The 24835-nt window shown below is 36.4% G+C and overlaps 1 protein-coding gene across 2 annotated transcripts in view; it reads right to left on the reverse strand.

Annotated features, from left to right (window-relative positions):
- Positions 1-24835, reverse strand: part of LOC106073270 (uncharacterized) — a 353065-nt gene that overhangs the window by 255377 nt on the left and 72853 nt on the right. The window contains exon 2 of one of the 2 annotated variants that reach the window (XM_056016626.1): positions 17987-18541. The exons of the other annotated variant lie outside the window; for it this stretch is intronic. Coding sequence (XP_055872601.1) covers positions 17987-18097 — 111 coding nt within the window. The 5' untranslated portion in view covers positions 18098-18541. The remainder of the gene's footprint in view (positions 1-17986; positions 18542-24835) is intronic. 2 annotated transcript variants of the gene reach the window in all.

Consider the following 24835-nt stretch of genomic DNA (forward strand, 5'->3'; position numbering starts at 1 on the left):
TTTTCTCTTTTCGGATTCCATGTTGTCCCTGACTTTGGTAAACGTGTTTAAGAGTATGTCCCTCGATTCTCATCGTCATATAAACTCTGTAAGAGGCGGCAACAAGCTATTGGTCTCTACTACCCACAGGCTGCGACGTCACTGGTAAATGTTGAGGCCTACTATGATGATTAATGTCGATCTCACACGACGTTCTGTCGCCGATTCACTCTAGGGAAATAGTGCCCGTGCGACAAGTAACTTCTCTATTGGTGGTAACATGATATTAGTACTTTTGGATAGAACTAAAAGGACATGTTAACCCCCTTGGATCACAAGACACAACCATTAAAAAGATGTGTTTGGTGTTGGCGTGGCGGGCATTATGTCAAATACTTCTTGTGTCATTACCGTTGAAAACATCAAAACATATTGAGATATGGTTAGACCTTCTTGCATACGCCACTGAGATCTGCGGGTGGAGGCTATGACGAAATAAGTCATGGGGAAACATATAAGACGGAAGGAGGCTGCGTATTGCTTTGTAGATTATGAAAAAAAATCATCTGGAGAAATGTTGTAACTGTTACCAGCTAGTACAAGGATCTCCAGTTTCAATCCCATGATATAATGTGCCATTGGACTAACGAATTTAAAGATAATAATGTATTTGCTGACCACACAGTGCCATAGTTAATGTTAGAAGGTACAGAAGCTCGATGAAAAAAAAAACACCAAAAAAACAATTTGAAAGTTTAAAAGAATAAGTTTAAATTTTTAAAAATCTTTTTATAGAGTATTGACAGTATTCATTCTCTATTGTAAAAAGACAGCTTAAGAAAGAAAAAAAGCTTCAAATGTTCTCCTGTCTATCTATCATTTTTACAGTGTCTGACCCTTCCCACCTGTCAATCTCCCACCTGGAATTTTTCTTTTTTTTTTTTCCTCCATGACCTTTTCATTTTCCTATTCACACCTTTCACTGAACAAAAAATGTTTATGTGTGTGTGTGTGTGCATTTGGCATTATGTGTGTTATTGTTCATGTGTGTAAATGTGAACAGCTGTGGGAATTCTCGCGCAGGTTTGCCTACACCTTCTCACCCCCCCCCCTTACTGTTTACTCCTCACCTTATTGCACATTGGAAAAAATAAAGAGGGGGGGAGACAAGAGGGGGAAAAAAGGACAGTCAATGACTTGTGTGTAGTGCTATTGTTCGAAGGCGTCGCCGCAAGTCGGCACCTAAGTGTTTAATGATGTCTGCTCTTATAAAGCATTGATCAAACGAAGTGATAAAAGGGGCGAAGGGAAGGGCCGATAACTCCTGGATGGCGATCGATACATTACGGACGAGGCCAGGTTTTCATGTAAATCAACAAAACGGGTAGGGCGGAGAGCTTTGATAGAATCACTCGACCATTTGTTTGTAAACAAATGGCCAACGCATTATAGTAGGTGTGATATCTGTAAACAAGTGACCAACGCAGTATAGTAGGTGTGATATCTGTAAACAAATAACCAGTGCAGTATAGTAGGTGTGATATCTGTAAACAAATGACCAATGCAGTATAGTAGGTGTGATATGTGTAAACAAATGGCCAACTCAGTATAGTAGGTGTAATATGTGTAAACAAATGGCCAACGCAGTATAGTAGGTGTGATATGTGTAAACAAATGACCAATGCTGTATATTAGTTGTGACATCTGTAAACAAATGACCAATGCAGTATAGTAGGTGTGATATCTGTAAAAAAAAATGACCAATGCAGTATAGTAAGTGTGATATCTGTAAACAAATGACCAGTGCGGTGTAGTAGGTGTGATATATGTTAACGAATGACCAATGCAGTCTAGAAGGTGTGATATCTGTAAACAAATGACCAATGCAGTATAGTAGGTGTGATATCTGTAAAGAAATGACCAATGATGTATAGTAGGTGTGATATCTGTAAACAAATGACCAATGCTGTATAGTAGGTGTGATATCTGTAAACAAATGACCAAAGCAGTATAGTAGGTGTGATATCTATAAACAAATGACCAATGCAGTATAGTAGGTGTGATATCTGTAAACAAATGACCAAAGCAGTATAGTAGGTGTGATATGTGTAAACAAATGACCAATGCTGTATATTACTTGTGATATCTGTAAACAAATGACCAATGCAGTATAGTAGGTGTAATATCTGTAAAAAAATGACCAATGCAGTATAGTAAGTGTGATCTGTAAACAAATGACCAGTGCGGTGTAGTAGGTGTGATATATGTTAACGAATGACCAATGCAGTATAGTAGGTGTGATATCTGTAAACAAATGACCAATGCAGTCTAGAAGGTGTGATATCTGTAAACAAATGACCAATGCAGTATAGTAGGTGTGATATCTGTAAACAAATGACCAATGCAGTATAGTAGGTGTGATATCTGTAAACAAATGACCAAAGCAGTATAGTAGGTGTGATATCTGTAAACAAATGACCAATGCTGTATAGTAGGTGTGATATCTGTAAACAAATGACCAATGATGTATAGTAGGTGTGATATCTGTAAACAAATGACCAATGCAGTATAGTAGGTGTGATATCTGTAAACAAATGACTGTCAGAGCAATTAAAAATGTCTCCTCTTGTGATTCCTAGTATTCTGGTCAAAATTTGTTAGGTAACAGATTATGCTTCACTCATCTTAAGTGCTCTGATTACAATCCATTAAGTCACCTTGACAGTGGCAAGGGGAGTAAAAACAATACACACAAGTCTCGAGCATATTTACTTCAGTGAGCCAGTCAGGCTCGTTCTTCCCAACCACCTGATAAACAGGTCACTTAAATTCTTTTAAACTTTTTTTCAAGTCGCTCTTTCTCGCTGAGAATCAATATCTCTCTCTCTCTGTATCTCTCTCTCTCTCTTTGTCTGTAACTCTCTCTCTCTCTTTGTCTGTATCTCTCTCTCTTTGTATATCTCTCTTTGTCTGTATCTCTCTCTCTCTTTGTCTATATATATAAATATCTCTCTCTCTATCTGTCTCTCTTTGTCTGTATGTCTCTCTCTCTCTTTGTCTGTATATCTCTCTCTCTCTCTCTCTTTGTCTATCTATCTATCTCCCTTTGTCTGTATCTCTCTCTCTCTCTCTTTGTCTCTCTCTCTCTCTCTCTCTCTTTGTCTGTATCTCTCTATCTGTCTGTCTCTTTCTGTTTCGCTTTTTAGCTTTCTCTTTTTCTGCATGAGGTTTGCTCGACACTCCATCGGACAGAACGAACTACGCAAACCAAGAGTTGAGATGACATGGAGGCCAATACGAGGAAAGCGCAAACAGGGACGTCGTCATATAACTTGGCGTGACACTTTCAATGGAGGAGCCAAGATCAGTGGTCACCAGGTGGGAGGAGGCTTCAGACGTTGCCAGTGACACATCTTTGTGGAGACAGCTTGCCGCCTAACGCGCAGTTTTTCACCCCTGTTTATTAGGTGTACCACTTTGTATCAATTCTTCTGTGTGGTCTTTCACTTTTTTATTGTGTTACTCTCCTAATTTTTAGAAAGATTATATCATTTCACTCTGTCTGGTAAAAAGTGCGTATACATTATTTCTCCCACGCCTAGGATCAAGCTGAAACTGTGTACAATTATCCATTGACATAGACAAGACAAGTCAAAAAAAAAAAAAAGTAACTGGTAACTCCTTATTTGTTAATTGCTACAAGGGAAACTAATATTTCAGTATTCACATAATTGACTAAATTTGTTGGGTTTAGTCCCTTTACATAATCGTTGACGCTATTTCACCCTCACGAATTCTCTGATGAAGTTGATACTTTAAACAATTATTTATTGCACCTTGCAAAACATAAAACATCAATAAACAAAAAAAACTCAATCAATCTTTTTTTTGAGACTGAATAAGGGAAATAGCTTGTACATTATTGGTAGATATATTTTTAGGAATGGAGTACTCCCCTGTTAGATAAGCTTTGCTTTCTTTAAAAAGGATTTTGTATATATTGCTTGTTATCTCTTTCTGTCTCTTTATTTCTCTTTGTCACTCTTTCTACCAGTCTTCTTCCTTCTCTCTTTGTCTCTCTACCAGTCTTCTCCCTTCTCTTTGTATTTCTCCTAGAATGCAGTCTTCTCACGGATAGAAAATGGAAACTTTTAATTCACACACTCACACATCAATACACGCTCTCACACACACACGGCTTACACACACACACAGAAACACGCACACACTAAGCTTTATCCTAATGGATAAACAAACGAGAAGATGAAATTAAAAACAAAAATCTATTTTCCGAATCATGAGAATTTAATCAGAATTAAAGAGAATTTGAATTATGAAATTTATTGAAGAACAAAAAACCTTGGAAGACAAGACAATTTTTATTTTTAAAGACATGAATATTTTTTTTTTTAAATATTGAACGCAAGAAAATTTGGTAATAATTTTCATTGAGTGTCTTAACGAACATGTCATCCACTCTTGAGTTTAAGTAGCTGAATCTAGTGTTTGTCTTGTTTTATTAAAGTGGTAACTGGTAACTGGTAACTTTGGGGCTTAGATCCCCAATGACTTACATGTGACAGAAAAAAAAAGAACGCACCCTAAAATTTAATGGCCTTATCACAAGGCCCTAAGGGCTCGCAAATGCCTTCCTTCAGGGAACAGTACCAGGAAAAAGAAGACGAGGCAGACAGAGAAAGCGATGATAAGACAATAAAAAGAATGGAAGTGTTTGTCATTGAAAGAGATTCCATTCAAGGCAAGTATAAAAGTGAGGACTGGAGAAAGACGGTCAACGGATCATGTGTTGAGCACCAACGATTCAACAGACTAAGGAATAGATGAAGTTGAAGATGTAGCGTCCTTTGAGGAAACAACATTCTCCATTTGTTGTTCCATATTCACGTAACAAAATTTTTTTGTTTTCATTTTAACCTATTTCTAAGTCCCTACCTTTGTTTTGTGCGATTCTCAACATTCACAATTTTTGTTTTGTTTTTTACATCTTAGAAATCATCCACTCCCTTATTGTCTGATTACTTCTTTATCGTCTGCTTACTCACTTATCGTCTGCTGAGGAACTATTATATGTTTACTGACTTATCGTCTGCTGAGGAACTATTATATGTTTACAGACTTATCGTCTGCTGAGGAACTATTATATGTTTACTGACTTATCGTCTGCTGAGGAACTATTCTATGTTTACTGACTTATCGTCTGCTGAGGAACTATTATATGTTTACTGACTTATCGTCTGCTGAGGAACTATTATATGTTTACAGACGTATCGTCTGCTGAGGAACTATTTTATGTTTACTGACTTATCGTCTGCCGAGGAACTATTTTATGTTTACTGACTTATCGTCTGCTGAGGAACTATTATATATTTACTGACTTATCATCTACTTACAGACTCATCGCAATCTTACTAACATGCTGTCATATTATTAGTTTGCTTATAGCCTTATTATCTGTTTACTTCCTTATCGTCTTCTTCTTTCAATATCCGCTTTCGTCCTTACCGTCTGCTATTTTTCTTACCGTCTGCTTTCTTTCTTATGATTACTTTCTTATCGTCTGTACTGTCATGTCGTCTGATTACTTTTTTTATAGTCTGTTTACTGTGCTGCCTCAATTTCTGCTTACTAGGTGTCAGGAGAAAGAATTTTTGAAAGCTCAGAACGTAGGAAAATGGTTGACGCTAGGGCCTTTCCCTGAACCCCGATATGGGAGCTTACAACGCTCCCCAAGACCCCCTCTAAGACTAAAGGAGGACCGACAACCTCCATAATATAATATATATAAAAAGAAAGAACGTTTGCCAGTATACGAAATTTCTACACATTCCCTATAAAAAAAACACTAGTTCTAAACAAAATTTTAAAAAAGCTACGTCACTGGAAACATTTGATGAATGGCTTTCACATGTCAGCAGAAGGAAATGACAACCAAATCTGCACACGAACTATGAACAATTTCTGAATAAAGTTTGACACTGTTTGTTGTGAAACTAAAAAAAAAAATTAAAAAAAAAAATGATGAACTGGCTAGTCTTGTGGTATGGGCCTGGATCTAACGTCACGGATTGTGATTCCCGAGTGTCATTTCCTGTCGTCCCATGGACCAGCACGCAATCATCTCTACCTCTGGTGGAACGTCTTAAAGAACTGTGCTCAACTGTGACGGCTTCCTCACGTCTGACCACCAAAAGTCAAGGACATCGACCTCTCAATGATCCTCAGATACTGGGGCCCTGACCTCGCGAAGATGTCAGAAATTTGAATATGGAGCCTCTTCTGCATGCGCAGAAAGCGTAATGAACAATAGTTATAGACCGTCTGGAACATTGATGAACAAAGAGGCGATTCCATTAAAGACAAAAACGGTTTTGTTTTCTGTGACCTTGACACTCTGGCAGGCAAGCAAGAGAAACTCCTCATTTACCGTGAAGAGTCGTAAGCTGAGCTGGTTCGGCCATATTCTTCAAGGTACAGTGTAAGTAGCACGAAGGAAGTCCAAAGAAAACCTGACTGGCAAACGTGAAAGAATAGACCGGCCTTCTCACAGCTGCTGACCGGAAAGAGTGGAGACATTTGGAAACCGTCTAGACATCCCTATGAATAAGGTCAAGGACAGATAAATGAATAAATTTGAAATAGACTTACTTTATAATATTTTAATCTTTAAGATGAAATGAAGATAATTTTTGAATAGTGAAATTTAAAAGAAAATAGCGCGTCCATTTCTTTTATTTTCTCCATGCTCCACCGCAGCATTTTGTTTTTCCCGTTCGGCTCCATCGGAAATCGACATCTTCTAATACCAGTGCGTAAAGCAAATCTCTTAACAATCGGGAGATCATCCCGTCCGGGACATCATTGTTGTACTTTCATTAACCGGCGGAGTCTCCTGGGACAAACAGTCAGTTACAGGTCCGGCCTCAGTGACCGCTGTGTGTATATGTGTGTGTGTGTGCGGGGGTGCTTGCTAGTGCGCGCGTGCGTGGCTTGTGCGATTCCAGAGATGTGAGAAATGACGCTGAGCAAGGAATGACTTATTTAACATCCAAGGTCTAGGAATGACTTCTTTAAAAATCCAAGGACTTGAAATGACTTGTTTAACACCCGAGGACTAGAAATGACTTGTTTAACATCCAAGGATTACAAATGACTTGTTTAACATCAGAGGATTAGAAATGACTTGTTTAACATCAAAGGATTAGAAATGACTTGTTTAACATCCAAGGACTAGAAATGACTTTTTTAAATAACATCCAAGGATTACAAATGACTTGTTTAACATCAGAGGACTAGAAAGGACGTGTTTAACATCCAAGGATTACAAATGACTTGTTTAACATCAGAGGACTAGAAAGGACGTGTTTAACATCCAAGGATTACAAATGACCTGTTTAACATCAGAGGACTAGAAAGGACGTGTTTAACATCCAAGGATTACAAATGACTTGTTTAACATCAGAGGACTAGAAAGGACGTGTTTAACATCAAAGGATTAGAAATGACATGTTTAACATCCAAGGATTACAAATGACTTGTTTAACATCCAAGGATTAGAAATGACTTGTTTAACATCAAAGGATTAGAAATGACTTGTTTAACATCAAAGGACTAGAAAGGACGTGTTTAACATCAAAGGATTAGAAATGACTTGTTTAACATCAAAGGATTAGAAATGACTTGTTTAACATCCAAGGATTAGAAATGACTTGTTTAACATCCGAGGACTATGAATGACTGGTTTAACATCCAAAAACTAGAACTGACGTGTTTAACATCCGAGGACGGGACTGATGGATCAATTATAAGAAAAACAGTATATTGAGAAATGTTCTTATTATGTTCTTATCTTATTATGTTCTTATATTAAAAAACAGTTATGTAAAGGAGTATAGACCTTTAAAAATACTATTAGACAAAATATTTGTAGACCTATATTTACAATTTTTTAATACTATAAACCAGAGAGCTAATCACAACTGGCATTCTACTATTGTTTGCTTTGATTAGCCCTGTTTCAAGTATATATTGTTGGACATAAAAACGTTTACAATAGAAATGTATGCCGATCTCTCTGCTGGTAAACGCAACAAAAACATTTCTCTTTATGTTTCTCGGAATTTTTTTCGGCTTTCAGGCTTCCATAGAAACTAAAGACAGTTACTTCCAAAAGAATCCCAAGTTCAAGGACTTCGTTCGTTTGGCATGTGCGGACATGTGTAATACAAGTGTGCAGACATGCGTAATACATGTGTGTGGACATGTGTCAACGAACGGGAAAAAATGGTGAGCGTATTGATCCTGAAGTTTGAACCATTTCAGAACCCTGTAAAACCCTGTATCTTTGTTGAAAATATGGAACTTACTGTTTTGTCTTGTGTGTTTCGCAATGTAGTTTTCTAAAGATATAAAAAACCAACAACACTAACATTCTACTAAGTTTGATACGCAACGAACTCTTGTCTCAAGTGAATTGGAGATTACAATCAGAACAACAGCGACCTCGGAAGTCTTTATCTCACTGTTTCTTCTGTGTTGAGTATAACAATGTTTAATGTAACCAGATTTCTGGGGGGGGGGGGGGGGGGCGCACTTGGACTTCACCTTATTCGCTCTACAAAATAAATCAAAACTTTTGTCTCTGGTGAAACAGATGTTGTGGAATATTCAGTTGTGACGACTGTGTCCTCGGAGGTCTTCGTCGCATAGTTTTATTGTTTTTGTGTTGTGTATTGATGTAACAGCAATATGGCTGAATTAAAAATAAAAATGGCATGTTGAATTATGGGTCAAAATAATATCGTTTTTTTTTTATATCCTTCAACCTGTATACAACTTTTCAAAGTTACTTGTAACGTAGAACAAAGATAATTACAATCTGTATACAACTCAAGGCAGTTACATGTAATGTAGAACAGAGTCAAGAGAGGTTTTCCTGGCTAACCTTGAGACCATAAATCTTCAGTGATTCATAGTCTACTCTAAGGACTTAGTCTTTTGGTAGGTCGATGGAGAACAACTATTTTTGTGTTTGATTTATTAATAAAAGTCGTTGTAAAGTGTCTGTAGTTGGAACAAATTAACAATCGAAATTACCAGGCCAGGAATATTGAACAATGAATATTCAACTGGCAATGTAATACTTTGTAAATACTGAATTTTAAAAAGTTTCCCGATCGGGGAAAAAAAAAATTGACAATACCAAAGTTTTAGGGATTTTCACTCAAATAGACAACTGATATTTGTCACTGGACTAGTGGGCACATTTTCTTAATTTTGAATTAAATTAGATGACAACGTTGTGGCAACATTTCTATGTTCAGACCACACAAGCCAGGTAATCTAGCACTGATGTTAATGCAGAAATTGCAGTTGAACGGATTTAAGTCTATCAGTGATGATAAATTACTTGAATTGTTGTAAGTCTATCAGTGATGATAAATTACTTGAATTGTTGTAAGTCTATCAGTGATGATAAATTACTTGAATTGTTGTAAGTCTATCAGTGATGATAAATTACTTGAATTGTTGTAAGTCTATCAGTGATGATAAATTACTTGAATTGTTGTAAGTCTATCAGTGATGATAAATTACTTGAATTGTTGTAAGTCTAGCAGTGATGATAAATTACTTGAATTGTTGTAAGTCTAGCAGTGATGATAAATTACTTGAATTGTTGTAAGTCTATCAGTGATGATAAATTACTTGAATTGTTGTAAGTCTAGCAGTGATGATAAATTACTTGAATTGTTGTAAGTCTAGCAGTGATGATAAATTACATGAATTGTTGTAAGTCTATCAGTGATGATAAATTACCTGAATTGTTGTAAGTCTAGCAGTGATGATAAATTACATGAATTGTTGTAAGTCTATCAGTGATGATAAATTACTTGAATTGTTGTAAGTCTATCAGTGATGATAAATTACTTGAATTGTTGTAAGTCTATCAGTGATGATAAATTACTTGAATTGTTGTAAGTCTAGCAGTGATGATAAATTACTTGAATTGTTGTAAGTCTATCAGTGATGATAAATTACTTGAATTGTTGTAAGTCTATCAGTGATGATAAATTACTTGAATTGTTGTAAGTCTATCAGTGATGATAAATTACTTGAATTGTTGTAAGTCTAGCAGTGATGATAAATTACTTGAATTGTTGTAAGTCTAGCAGTGATGATAAATTACATGAATTGTTGTAAGTCTATCAGTGATGATAAATTACCTGAATTGTTGTAAGTCTAGCAGTGATGATAAATTACATGAATTGTTGTAAGTCTAGCAGTGACGATAAATTACATGAATTGTTGTAAGTCTATCAGTGATGATAAATTACCTGAATTGTTGTAAGTCTATCAGTGATGATAAATTACCTGAATTGTTGTAAGTCTAGCAGTGATGATAAATTACATGAATTGTTGTAAGTCTAGCAGTGATGATAAATTACATGAATTGTTGTAAGTCAAGCAGTAAAGTTGGTCACTTGTTAGATCTAATGTCAGGTATTAAAAAGAAATACATTTTTTGCGTGTTTTGGTTTTTTACTCTAAAAAATGTCCAACTTATTACATTACCTCATAGTAGTGTTCATTAGTGCATACGAGCGTGACTAAACAGCACGCGGATGTATGTAAATGAGGCTCGAAGGTAAGGCTTTATATTAAAAATCGCAACATACATACAATGATTTTTCTAAGCAAAACAACGTAGTTTACAAAACAATATCACATTTTATGGTCGTAGAGCATCACCATTTTTAAAACTAAAAAAAAAATTACATTTAAAATATCCTCTGCTTGCCCTTACCCAGTCATAATCTAAGAATTACATTATACTCTTCGAATTATTCTATTAAGTTGGCTGGCCTAATTGGTAAAATGAAAAAAAAAAGCTGACAGTGTCTACATCATGTGCTTGATGCCCCATTTTATGGAAAGTTTTAAAGAGTAAACAGGTGGAGACTTACGTTCGCAGGATAAACAAACGGATGTTGAGAAAAATAGTTCCTTTAAGAGTTGCTGCCGTGTTGCAACTACTTCGTTCAGGTCATTGTGTACCTGCCCACCGGAAGACACTGAGCCGAATAGCTCAGGAACAGAAAATTCCTGTGAACTTTTTCCAGTCCCTAAAGGCTCCTGGAAGGAAGCTTATGATGCCAAGAACTCTAAATGAGATGTATTGCTCATAGTTTCAAATTTTTGCTTCCTTGGAAGGCCTACTTACGGATTTTTATTTCGACAATTTTTCACCCCGACTATTTTTGTCTGTTCTCAAAGTTGAGCTCGACTGTGGTCTATGCACCAGAAACGAGTGGTAGGTGTTAATTATCTTGATAGGGGGCACAGTGGTTGAGTGGTAAAGCGCTTGGCTTCTGAACCTGAGGTCCTGGGTTCGAATCTCAGTGATGAATGGGATTTTAAATTTCTCTAGCTCTAATGTGTACCTGACTATAGTTGAGGAAAGTAAAGGCGGTTGGTCGTTGTGCTGTCCACATGAAACCCAGGTCGTTTAACGTTGGCCAAAGAAAGAGATGACCTTAACATCATCTGCCCTATAGATCGCACGGTCTTAACAGTAATAAATGTCCCCGTTCTGGAAGTCTGCATGCGCAATATTCACAAAGCAATAAGCAGTACAAAGTAATGCATCCGATCGATACTCTTATTGGCAACTTTGTACTCGCTCCCCTCAAATCGACATTCGTGGTTCACTGGCACCTGCGTATTTCCGGCTTTCCCCCCATCACCGGGCTAAACACCAAACAATGTGGACGCGGCCAAATGATAGACCCCTTGACCTTATTCTACCTAGTCAGTCCTTTCCTTTTCCTCCCCCCCCCCCACCCTATCGACAATTGACTCACGGTCCGTAAAGTTTGACTGACTGGTCGTACCACCGAGCCATTGTCTACCCAGAGTAGTGAAGACAAGAGGGAATGAAAGAAGAAAAATGAATCAACAATGTCTGTACGATCTGCACTATGAATCAAACTGAGGTCGACGTTCAGAGGGCTTAAAGAAGAAAGAGTTTATTATTATTTTTTTTTTAAAGATAATTTTGTATTGGTACAATCAAATGGAAATTCAGTTTGACAACAATTGACCATCTCAGCTTAACTATTGTACAATAACAATGTAGATGCAAATACGAACAACATTCACACACACACTCACAACCAGCACTTTATGAAATAGACTTCTATGTACTTCTCGATGACGACAAATGAGCTTGTAACACTCTGACCGAAAGTGAGATAAAGGTAATTAATAATTTTCTTTGGTATTGAACAATGGAAATAAATTGTACTTGCCAGATGTTTTAGTATAATTTGAATTAGTCCCCTTGAGTAGGCTTGAGCCCTAATTTTCAATTCAAGCTGTACACACTTTTTTTTTAAATACATTCCAATTGCGATAACAGTAACATAGATAGGCGACGTAGAATACATTATCGAGATATACTGTTGTCAAAACTAAAGAACTTAATCGTCGAGATTTATATACAAATTCAAAATGATCTTAGATTAGCTTTGTACCATTGTTATTAATTAGTATCATTAATTTCTTAAATCTGTTTTTAATAGATATACTTGTAATGCTCAAGCTGTTGTTGAACATAAATGTTAAGCTTAATAATACAAGTCTACAGTTTAATCTCACACAGCATGTATATAATTCAACGCTATCCATATGAAAAAAAACCTAATGAAATACTCTGAAAGAATAGAGACACATTTCTTATTCCGTACGCTAGAACAAATTCGTACAAGTGCTCCTTCTTTCCTTGTGCCATTAGAGAATGAAAAGGGTTGCCTGAATCAGCCCGGAAAAGAAACGACTTAGCAGAGTTTAAGTCATTGATTAACATGCATGACTAGATTGACACTTGAAATGCGTAGGACGTAATTATCTTCTTCTTTGAAGTAACGTCTGTAATATATACGATAAGATAAGGACGTATTCAAGCTTTCTTCATATATTATAAAACTAGATTATTATAATAGCTTTCATATAGCGCTACTTTCATGCTTATAGCATGCTCAGAGCGCTTTTGGTCCAATCTCATTTGTGGACCAGTGGGGGGAAGGGGTATCTAGGAGTTTGTTTTTCCTTGCTGCCTTTAGGCGCTCAGTGTCGAACCTCGAACCAAGCCAAGCCAAGTTCAAGCGCACTTGGCCTCTTGACCACGCTTCCCATTTCTTAACTTTATCCTGAGACTCAGGGTTGTTGTTTTTTTTAAATCCCATGGAGGGCCTTGGCCTGCTGTAGCACATCTTTCCTAGGCTTTACGTCTCCATGCCCTGACTAGCTGTTGTAGATTCGCCTCTACGTCAACAAGCCACCGTACTCGTAGAGTGCATTTTGGATGCCTGCCTTTTAGTTTTTGACAATGGACAATTTTTGCTCCTCTGTTCTCTGACATTCTTTTGAGGTGACCTGCCCCAACGTAATCCGTTTATTCGTATTTTCGTCACTATGGAAGGGGTCTTCATATAGCTGGTATATGTCTTGGTTGGTGTGAGTCCTCAATCCTGTCTTTATGTATGGCACCATACATTTTTCAGAGGATTTTCCTGTCCCAAATATTTAGCAGATTTTTCTGTGTTTTTTTTTTTGTCAGCGTCCAAAAAAAATTGTATTTATAAAAATGATACACCCACGGACCTCTGTCTAGACTGGACGCGCACGTTTCTATGACATGAAAAGAAAAAAGGGTTGCGTCGTCGCATGTCAGCCTTCTCTAACGAATGCCTGTTTGAAACCCAGTTTGACTACAGTCATATATCGGAGGTTGCGATGACCAGTCTTATTTGTGCCCATCGCATATGTCCGCAGAGACTGAGTTGTGGGATATCTGTATCAGGCGGACAAGACCAAGTTGAACCCGTTTGAGCAAAATATCTCAATGTTAAAATACTTTATTGTAATGTGTATATCACCATAATAAATTATTACTTTGCTCATGCCTTTTTTCTTGTTGTTGTTTTTTTTAACTTTCTAAATACGTGAATAATAATATTTTTTGTGTGTACTTAGTCTTAGAAAAAAATGCATTTTTTTTTTTTTTTGTTTTTTGTTTTAAAATAAATGTATTTCAACTACTTTTGATCGTATCTAAACAATACAAAGGGAAATAACAACATATATTCAACGATGTTTTCTACTATATAACTTAATATCACATTTATACAATTCTACTTCCTCTGCACGCTGTACACGGCAATCTTTAGTAATGGACGAGTTAAACCCCAAAGATGTACAAGTCTATTTAAACTGAGTAGCAAATTAGATTGTTGCGCATGTGATTAAGTCTCTGGTCATTTAAAGGTAGGTTAGATACAGAACAACTAACTACATGCACACACAAGTGCACACACACACACAAGAAACACAAAGAATACTACGCTTGCACTGATAGGACACCATTCTCCATTAAATATTTTATCCACTTATTTCGTAGCATTTTACGTCTCAGAGAATGTATATTTCCCTTTGAACCTTCTTGTGTGGCTAAAGAGGCCAATCCTTGATACACAGCTGCGGTCATATGTAACCACCAGGCGCCGTTGCATTGTCACCCTTCTTTCTACTTTTGTTGTGTATGACATCTCTGCAATCCGTGACTTTATGCTCTCTCTCCGTGTGGATCTATCCAGTGCCTCTTTTTCCCAATAGTTAGTGTTGATTTCGAAGATCTTCATGTCTCGTTTGCATACATCAGTTTATCTTTAAATATCAACTTGTCACACAATAAAGATTACACAAAGTGCAGGGGCGGTAAGAAATACACTATCGAGTCAATATAGTCAGTTGTCGTCCGTGTCTTTCAATATATCAATTTAGTAGTGCATGATTGTAATGACAAACCTGGTGCATAAAGATCACCTCCTCAACTTTGAAATAACCTTATTATAACAATTCGAGATTCAGCATGACTCCAAGAGAAATGATGAAAACGCATAGGATTTACGTTTATACTGTAACTTACGCCAACATTTGTGATTGCTCATGTTCCTTTACATTTGATGGTAGATAGAGACAGATGGTATAGTGTGTATGGATTCAAACCACAATGGTTTACAAGTCCAAGATTCCCTCAACGTTGTGGCCATGTTCCTCTTGCTGATGTCAAGAATGGAGGCGGGAATAAGTGTGAGCATCCTCCGTATTAGAATAGTTACGTTCTGTAATAACTGCTGGGATATACACAAGTAAAAATAGCAATGACTTTGATTTTGGAGATCAAGGATGAGTTTAGTGCTTCACATAACTACGCAGACCCAGTTGCGACCTGCATATTTTTCCGCATCTCGTGCAGACAAAGCCGTTGTTCGCCAGAGTTCTGTTTAAGTTTTCTCTTTGTCTTCTGCGCCTGACGTCAATAAGGGCTTTCTTTATCTTATCTTATATAATACAGACGTTACTTCAAAAAAAGAAGATGATTACGTCCTATGCGTCGTGCATTCAGTCATGCATATTAACCAATGACTTAAATTCTGCCAAGTCACTGGTTTTCCTGGTTAGCTCAGGCAACCTATTCCATGCTCTAATAGCACTAGGGAAGAAGGAGCATTTGTACAAATTTGTCCTAGCATATGGGATGAGGAATGTGCCTTTATTTTTTTGTGTCTTTGTATGTACGAAGTAGTCATTCAGCTGGATAGTTACAATAAGATCAACCAAAGTGACACTATTAACCACAATAAGTCATGAGCTAAGACTTGACCTATTTCCCAACTGAAAAAAAATCTTGGCACATTAAAAAAAAAAAAAAAAAAAAACGGATCATTTCAAACATTTGTGAACTTAAGTTGAATCGATATGGAAACAAATCACTTCATTGATTGATTTTATTCACTCAGATAATGCAATCAACCATATCTATTTCCATTTTTTTTTTAAACTGTTAGATTGATCAATCAATAATCATTTTTTGCCCCTTGCAATAATGCCGCGATGCCATGTTTAATAAATGATTATTGTGAAAATTGAAAAGTAAATAAAATAAAGAAGAATAGATAAATACAAAATAGTGTTTGTTTTCTAGTTTGAAGGTAATACTAGCCAGTATATCACTACATACAATCCTAAATAATAAAATTTACTCTTTTTTTTTTTTTTTTTTGCTATTAAAAATCACTCTTGGTAAAAAGTCTTTCCCGCGTGGTAAAAAGACTTCACTAAGTCAGCATTTATGATCAAAACCCTTTTTAAATGCTTAGTAATCAACATTTGATATGATATATTTTATATATTAGACTGGGGATATTGTCATAGTCGAGACGTCTTAGTAATAAAGTGCATAAATATCAATTTCGAAACTTGTCAAAGTATCAATAACCTCTAATCTCATCTGTCATTTGACTTTCCCCGTGGGGATGCTGTGACTGTCACCAAAGCCCTCTATTTTCCCGGCCAGCAGTTGTTTTAGCAGGGTATCAAGAAAAAGGCCGGTACATTCTTATTGCATCGCCCAGCGCCAGGCCAGCTTTTCTTTGGACGACGCCTTATTCGTGCTCGCTCCAATAACCTGAATCTAAATTTAGACTTTGATCTTGCTTTCTATTACTGTATTGCAGTGTTTCCCAAAGTGGGGTAAGGGTACCACCAGGGAGGACTTTGGAAGGGGTACGCGTTGGTATCTGGAAATTTAGGCACCGGATATTTAGGCACCCGCAAATTTAGGCACCCGAGGTGCAACGCGTACGAATTTAGGAAATTTAGGCACCGGATATTTAGGCACCGCATATTTACGGATATTTAGGCACCCGGAAATTTAGGCACCCGGATATCCTGTGATGTCTATATTATATAATAACTCAGGAGTCATTTTTTCAACACATTTTCATGATTGTCATTTTTTCCCCATTTTGTAAAGTAGAAAACCAAGTGAATGATACATAGAGTAGAAATGATTTCAATTGGACTACTGATCGTGTGTCGAATTGTATGTGTAACTAACGTTACATGTTACAAAGCAAAATGTTTTAAAATAGTGGATTCTTATTTGGCGACCTTTTAGTCACTGACAAAAAAAAACAACAGAAGACTCCTTCTTTCCTAGTGCTATTAGAGCATGGAATGGGTTGTCTAGGTCAGACAAGTAAACCAATGACCTTGCAGGATAAGTCAACAAGCATGACTAGATGGACATAAGAACACGCGTAGGACGTAATCATCTTCTTCTTTAAAGCAACGTCCGTTTTTCATAAGACAAGATAATTCACTAGTCAACGATGCAAGTCTGAGTTGCATTTATGTGGGATCTTATGTAACATCTATCGGTATTGCTATCTGAATAAGTTAATGAGTGTTGAGAAGGCTTTCAACATAACTCATAGCATAGTGTCGTATACACAAATATGAATGACTACAACCAAAGAACACATGTACTGACTGACCTGATGTTCATGTCAGATTGTACACGCAATGCAAGAACGGGCCCGTACTATTAGGAGGAGCTGGGATTTTGTTGGGATGTCGTTCTCATCGCAATACAGTCTGTGAAGTCTCCGTTTCATTGTTGGTTGTTTTTTTTTTTATTAGATTCAATGTAAGCTTATTAATAAATTATTCAACAGACTTGCAATTTCCAGTACCTGTAGTCTTTCATTTGAAAGAAAAACTAGTCATTTCTTCTAATAGTTTGTGGTTTTGTTTTTTAAAGGTGTTTGTCAGTTATTTGTCAGGTATTTGTTAGATTGAAATTGAAATACAACTTTCCAAACAACCTCATTGAGCAGGTTTAATAAATAATATTTGTAGTTTAATTCAGCGGTTCCCAAAATATTCTTTAAATAGATACATGTAATTAGAACTGAAAACTCTCAACTAATTCCCAAACGTTGTAAATATGTTTAAAAAAAAAAAAAAAAAAAAACGAAACTTGAAAACAGCACATTTATGAAAGCCACAACATCTAAAGGTGCCGAATGGGATCTGGAGTATTTGGAGCTAAACTATGATGCAATATTTATTAAAAAGTACTCACGAATCGAAGCGATGCAATGGTCTTGACTGTCTCCCACATAGACTTGCCGTGAGCGGTCTTCCCAACAAACAGACTCATCCACAGTATCAGGTATTGTAGTTTGATGTTCATTTTTAAATATTTTCTTATCCTTACCACAAGTCTTTTGACATGGAGTCTTTTAATACATTATCCTCGGCATGAGTTTTAGCATATAGTTAATATTAGTTATCCTTCGTGGATGTAATAAGTATGAAATCTTTTTCACATAATCCTTATCCCAGATCTATTAATTCTATTAAATATTCCTTAGCACTAATTTCTAAAACGCAATCCTTATCATTAAGTTATCCGCACAGAATCGTTAGAATTTGTTTCTTTTACAAATTATTGATAGCACGCTGTACTGAACACAATGACCAAACATTAAAACTCCAAGAAGCTAATCCTGCATTTAGTTTCCCCAGGCATAAGAATTCGTATTCAAAAAACGTACACAGTGTTTTGAGCAGAATTTCTATTTGAAATAAACAAAGAAATATTTCCAATCCAGTATCTTGATGTAGCCTGATGAATCTTTAAAGAATATAATTATTACATTATTACACTAATTTATGCAACAGCTTATTTGAGAAAAAAAATCTTTAAAAACAATATATAAAACAAGAAAAAACATTTAAAATACTTTCAAAATGAAACACAATACCTCCATCATACTACTTATAGAGCGATTTTTTTTTTCTCTTAATAAATAATGAATGTTAGATTAAATAAGGAATGGAACTTTTTTTTTCTCCCCCCCCCCCCCTCTCCACCCGAGAAAGACTGCTGGTTAAGCCAATGTGTAGAACTACTACACATGATAGGCCTTTAAATTTAGACTTAGAAAACTATGCGCAAAGTTTTCCTGAACATTAATTTATTGAACTCTTGAATCAATAACGCTTTACATTAGGAAATTCCCGAACGCGAAAGTCCTTTCAAGAACGCGATACTAATTGCAAAACCAATGCTGCGTGTATGTCTAGGCCTAGATCTCGAGCCAAATTAAAATATATTTCATCTTTTTTATTTAAAAATAATTATAACGGTCAAACCTAGAGTTTTCTTCGTGTGTCCAACAAGCTAGTAATTTTTTTTCTCAGCGATATACATCAAATGTTAAATTTCTAGGACAATCGTTCGAGCCGTTTTTGAGATCAGCGTCCAAGTACCAGGATCCAAGAAGACGTTCTGGCTTGAACAGAGGTATAGTAAAAACAGATTCTATCTAGTGCCTTTAAAACCAAGACTAGGAAATAATAATGCTGCACTTATGAAGTACATTGAAACTTACTTCAAGTGAGCTAGTATCAGCTGGAAACCAAACTACAACCAATGTAACACTTGTTACATTCCATCCGAAACCTAATAACATAGAACTATGACTTGAATAATATCAATTTAAATGAGATCAGCTCATTATAACATAGTAATAACAAATGGATTTTTTTAAAATTATGTTATTAATGAAATTTTAATAAGTACAGAGGGCATATTGTTGAAAAAAAAGTGACATTTGATCCCGATACTTTCTTGTAGCATACGTAAGGAATTCATTAATCTGTAGTTTACGGAGAAGCATTACAATAGTGAAGTTATTCTGTTTGGTTAGGAATAAAGGGCGGTAACTAGAAGCTTTTGTTCGTCACCATTATCGTCTGCAGCCTGACTTTTCGATAATTTTTTTGTTCACATTTTAGCAATGGGAGTGTGTTAAGAAACTTGTTTGTGTGTTTTCTATGGTAAAGGTGTAAAGAGGTTAGCTATGCAGTGTGAATGATGATAAGTGGCATTGTCGTCAGCGGTCTTAGGGCAGATGACTCCAGATAGCCAGAGTGAAAAGACGTATTTTTTAGTGAGTTAAACTTTGTTCAGACTATTATTTATTACATAAAGTCTACTATAGTTAATGTACTTCATCGCAAGTTGAATGTATCTGTATTGTAACAATATTATTCACAAGGGAAGTTATTCACGTTATCTCAAATTTTATAAGTTAAGATATAATAAGCCTACAACGGTGTATTTGTCTACCAGCAGTTTTGTTACTACAATTTAACGACCGCCCGCAGCAGTGTGAAGTAACATTGTTTGAAGGGGCGCCCATGTGCATGTAGTAACACTTACGACATGCCCCCTGCCTTCTGGCTAACGAGTAACAGACAGACACACATGATAAAGCTTCTTTACAATATGTTTAACATTTGTAGTCTTACTATAAAGAACACTAGATGGATAAAGTCGGCGCCTGACCGTCAATTTGTATATCGCAGTTGGCACACTAACCATTTTTTTTTCCTAATATAATATGGGAAGGGGGGGATGCCAATAAGTATCTGGTTTCAGAGAATTAAACGTAGTCTCCCATATTACATGTTTCTGTTTTAGAATGTCCACACTACTCAGGTCATGTCACTAAATTTATACATAAACGTATTTAATTAGTCATTTAAAATATCTTTTTTTGGAAAGGGATGTTTGCGAGGGCGAAAATGTAAGCGCACTGGACTGTTGTTTAATTGTTCAATTAGTTAACTCAATGGTCCCGTGTTCACACCCCGCCCGCTTCCATCCCTTGGTCGTCCTGCGTGGGCTTGGTACAAGATGAGCATACGTATTTCAGTGTGATGTTAAAACATCTTATAAACATTTATAACTTTTATAAATGTAACTTTAAGAAGGTTAAACGCACTATTTATCAATCGCTTAGAATCAGGATTCAAACTTGAGACTATGAGACGAACATCCTGCATTCTATTTCTATTTTTAAGTGTCACTCTCCATAGATCAACACTTTGCATGTAAAACAAAAAGAAAAAAAAAAACTCCTATTGTAAAATGAACACCAATATTTGAACAGCAAATTGAAAATTATTTTTTTTTTCTGTATGCGGTCAAGGATCACCATTTTTTTAAAAGCACGCCCTATTACCCTTCCTGCCATTCTACAACCACTCTCACCAGGCGCCCAAATATTTGACCACGCTAGAGTTACATCGGCATCCAGTTCTCCACCTCCCCCCCCCTCTCTCCATCCCTCCCGTCTCACGCACTTATCCCCTCGTTTTGATCAATTCATCTTCTTCCTCTCTCGCCATTGAAGTAATAGGGCAAATCAATTGACGAGCGGCGTAGAACAAATCAAGCGAAGACAACCATGTATTGATAAAAAAAAAATATTTAGTCCAAAGGGAGAAAATCAGCTATGTGAGTTGCGGTTCTTGCACGCGCATGCGTATCCGCATCACGATTCTTCAATTTCGCTTTTTTTTTTTTCCTTCATAAAATGACAGATTTCAGATTAGTTGAATATCATCCAATGTAATGTTCACATCATCCTATGTAATGGGTTTGAATAAATTGGTGATGGTTTTGAGACACACTTTTTCTTGTCGAAAGATGTGATGGGTTCAGCTATTCTACCATCTCAATAAGACACATTGAAGTTGACAAATACATGAATGTCATAGACAACAGTGTCATTCCGCAGTTTACGGGGGCGGGGGGTATGTTGAAATGGGTTGGCATGTTTAGGGACAATCAAAGAGAGGACGTTTAGATACAAGACGTGCAAACATAGGACGTGCAGAAACGAGACGCCAGCACAACGACCAACCGCCTTTACCTTTCCCCAACTTGTGTCAGACACCCATTAGAGCTGCCTGGACTCAAGAGGCGCCCAAAGGTCACGAAATTTAAAAAAAAAAAAATTCCAGTCTTCATCAGGATTCGAACCCGGGACCCTCAGATCGGAATCCAAGCGCTCAGCCACCGCGCCCCCATGCGAGTCCTGATGATCTTGTAATATGGCTGCAGAGTTTAATTTTGCGATTTCTTTTCAACAGTAGACAGCAAGTCATCGTGGGGTCCATAAAACTTACTTAATGAAAAATAAGAAACTAACTACCGGAATTAAAGATTTAGATAAGACGATTAGCTGGCACGCATTGAGACATTGTTAAAAGTTTTAGATAACAATGAGCAAAAAAAGATCTTGTTAGATTTTTCTAAGGCTTTTGACACAGTTCAGCACCATAGCTTGCTTTAAAAATTTAGATATTTTGGCATGGATTGTTCATCACATCAATGGATAAGGATTTTCTGATAATAAATGGCTCTAAATCAAAACCAATAACAGAAAACTCAGTGTGTACCTCTCAAGTGAAAGTCTTAGGTCCAAAAAGTATTTTTAATTTACATAAATAATTTTTCTAAATTCCGTAAGTTCAGGAACAAAAGTCAGATTATTCGCAGACGATTGCATAATATATAGAACAATAAAAACAACACAAGATACAGAAATTTTGCAAAGAGAATTAGATCACAGAAATGGGAGAATAAAATCGGAATACGTCTTTCCAGAATGATGTCAGTCATTAACTCCTTCTCTCCGTAATTATTTACCACATTCTGGTGGAATCAACGTTGGTGTCGTCAGTTAGGAGAGAAAGAGTTAATAGTAACAAAAAAACTAAAACATACGTATTTAATTCATGGTAAACTAGTCACACAGACTTAAAACTCAAAATATCTAGGTGTAATAATAAATGAAATCCCCATACCGATATAATTTTTAAAAATTCCCATATTGATAATATTTAAAAAAATAAAGCAAAACAATAGGGTTTATTAAAAGATTTTTTTACAAATCAAACAGGAACATAAAACTAAAATTCTATTTAACCTTAGTTAGGCCATCATTAGAATAGTCATCCTCTGTTTGAGACCCCCCTCAATTCAAGTAAACATAGTGAAACTAGAACAGACGCAAATTAGATCAATGAGATTTACAACAAACGAATATTCCAATTTGATTAGAGTAACACCACGAGTACACTCAATAAACTTAGAGACACTTCAGGACAAAAGAATACAGGACACAAGAATACAAAGTAAAGTCGCTATAATACGATGGGATGGGGCTTGGGGGGGGGGGGGGCGCGAGACAGCGGGTAGATTGGTCATGAGGCCTTAAGGTGAAAATCTGCAAAATCACTAACTTAGATTTGACAATATCTGTTTCACAAGAGATAAGAAATAAAATAGATTCTAGAACAAACATTTTAGACAAATGCAGGTCCAGGTAGTGTAAAAGACTAAAGACTGATTCATTGTATTCAAAATAAAATGCTGCACATATTTGAATGACTGGTTGCTAAGCGTCTCGATAATGACACACAAGTCCTAGGTTCAATCCCAATACTAAACAATTTTTGTCAAGGACAAATGAAATATAGATGTTATATATGTTTTCTTGGAGGTTCAGGGAGTGCCGATTTAAATTATTCCGACAGCGGATTCCAGCGGTGGTTGATTTTGAAACCAATACGATGCCACTGCCCATACATTCTCATCGTATGACCTCAAAACCATCCATTCGAAGTTTTTTTTCCTTTCTTTTCTTGCAGTAGTTGATTTCGAGACCAATACGATGCCAATGGCCACTAATTCTCATCGTATGACCTCAAAACCATCCATTCGAAGTTTGTTATCGGTCAGAAAGCCTAACCTACAAGATTACAAAAGAGAATTTGTGTTTTTCCGTCAAGAACTTGATACCTGCTCTTTATGGCTAGAGAAATTCTCACTACTTATACTTCTACATCGGGTCGCCGTGGGTGAGGAAGTTTTTTTGTTTTGTTTTTTTCATTCTTTATTTTGAAAACCCTTGGTATAGCCCTTCCGCAAAACTGTTGTTTCCTTTTTAAGTTTAGTGTTGACTAAGGTAGATCAAGTTCTGTGTTCAGCTAGTGTGTATTTAGTAATTATTAGGATAAATCAAATAAGAACATAAAACTAAAATGTTATTTAACCTTGGTTAGACCAATAATAGAATATGCATCCTCCGTTTGGGACCCCTCAACTCAAGAAAACATTAAGAAACTGGAACAGACACAAAATAGAGCAGTGAGATTCATAACAAACGAATATTCACATTTGACTAGAGTAACACCTTTAGTAAAATCACTAAATTTAGAAAGTCTTCAGGACAGAAGACTCAAAAGTAAAGTAGCAATCATACATAAAACACTGAACCATAATCTTCAAATACAAAAACAAAATTTAATAAAATACTCTGAAAGACACAAAGATAAAGGCACATTCCTCGTCCCATATGCTAGGACAAATTTGTACAAATACTCCTTCTTCCCTAGTGCTATTACAGCATGGAATGGGTTGCCTGAGCTAGCCAGGAAAACCAGTGACTTGGCAGAATTTAAGTCATTGGTTAATATGCATGACTAAATGCATGACGCGTAGGACGTAATCATCTTCTTTTTTGAAGTAACGTCTGTATTATATAAGATAAGATAACGTCAAGGGACAACTGTAGCTTCTATCGCAAACATTGTTCGTAAAAAAAACCTCATTTTGGCTTCGGCATTCGGATCGCGCATCGGGAGAGATGATACAAACTATTATCATTAGTGCAAAGCGACAAGCCAAGAAAGTTCCGTGACTGAATCCTTCTATGACCGTCTAATCAACTATTTGGTTATTCCTAGTATCCTGGTTCTCCACCGTGATTATAAGCTACTTTCCAGCGTGCGTAGCAGAAATTATTAATTTCTAGTTCGACGATTCTTCATGCAAAATGTTTCTAAATTCTTAGTTACGTATATCAACCTTAAAAGGCGAAATCTTTCATGCAGAACAATTCCAATACAATATGTAAATAGGGAAAGTCCAATCGTACACTACTCATGTATGGTACTACGTTTTAGAGTAAAAATAAGGCCTACAGCGTTAGAGGCAGACGAGCACGTTAGCGTGATGTGGTACGGTATATATAGACTCAGGGCCCCGCAAAAGACACTCCCCCAGGGC

The sequence above is a fragment of the Biomphalaria glabrata genome, chromosome 18, assembly GCF_947242115.1.
Source record: "Biomphalaria glabrata chromosome 18, xgBioGlab47.1, whole genome shotgun sequence".
Classification (NCBI taxonomy): Eukaryota; Metazoa; Mollusca; class Gastropoda; family Planorbidae; genus Biomphalaria; species Biomphalaria glabrata.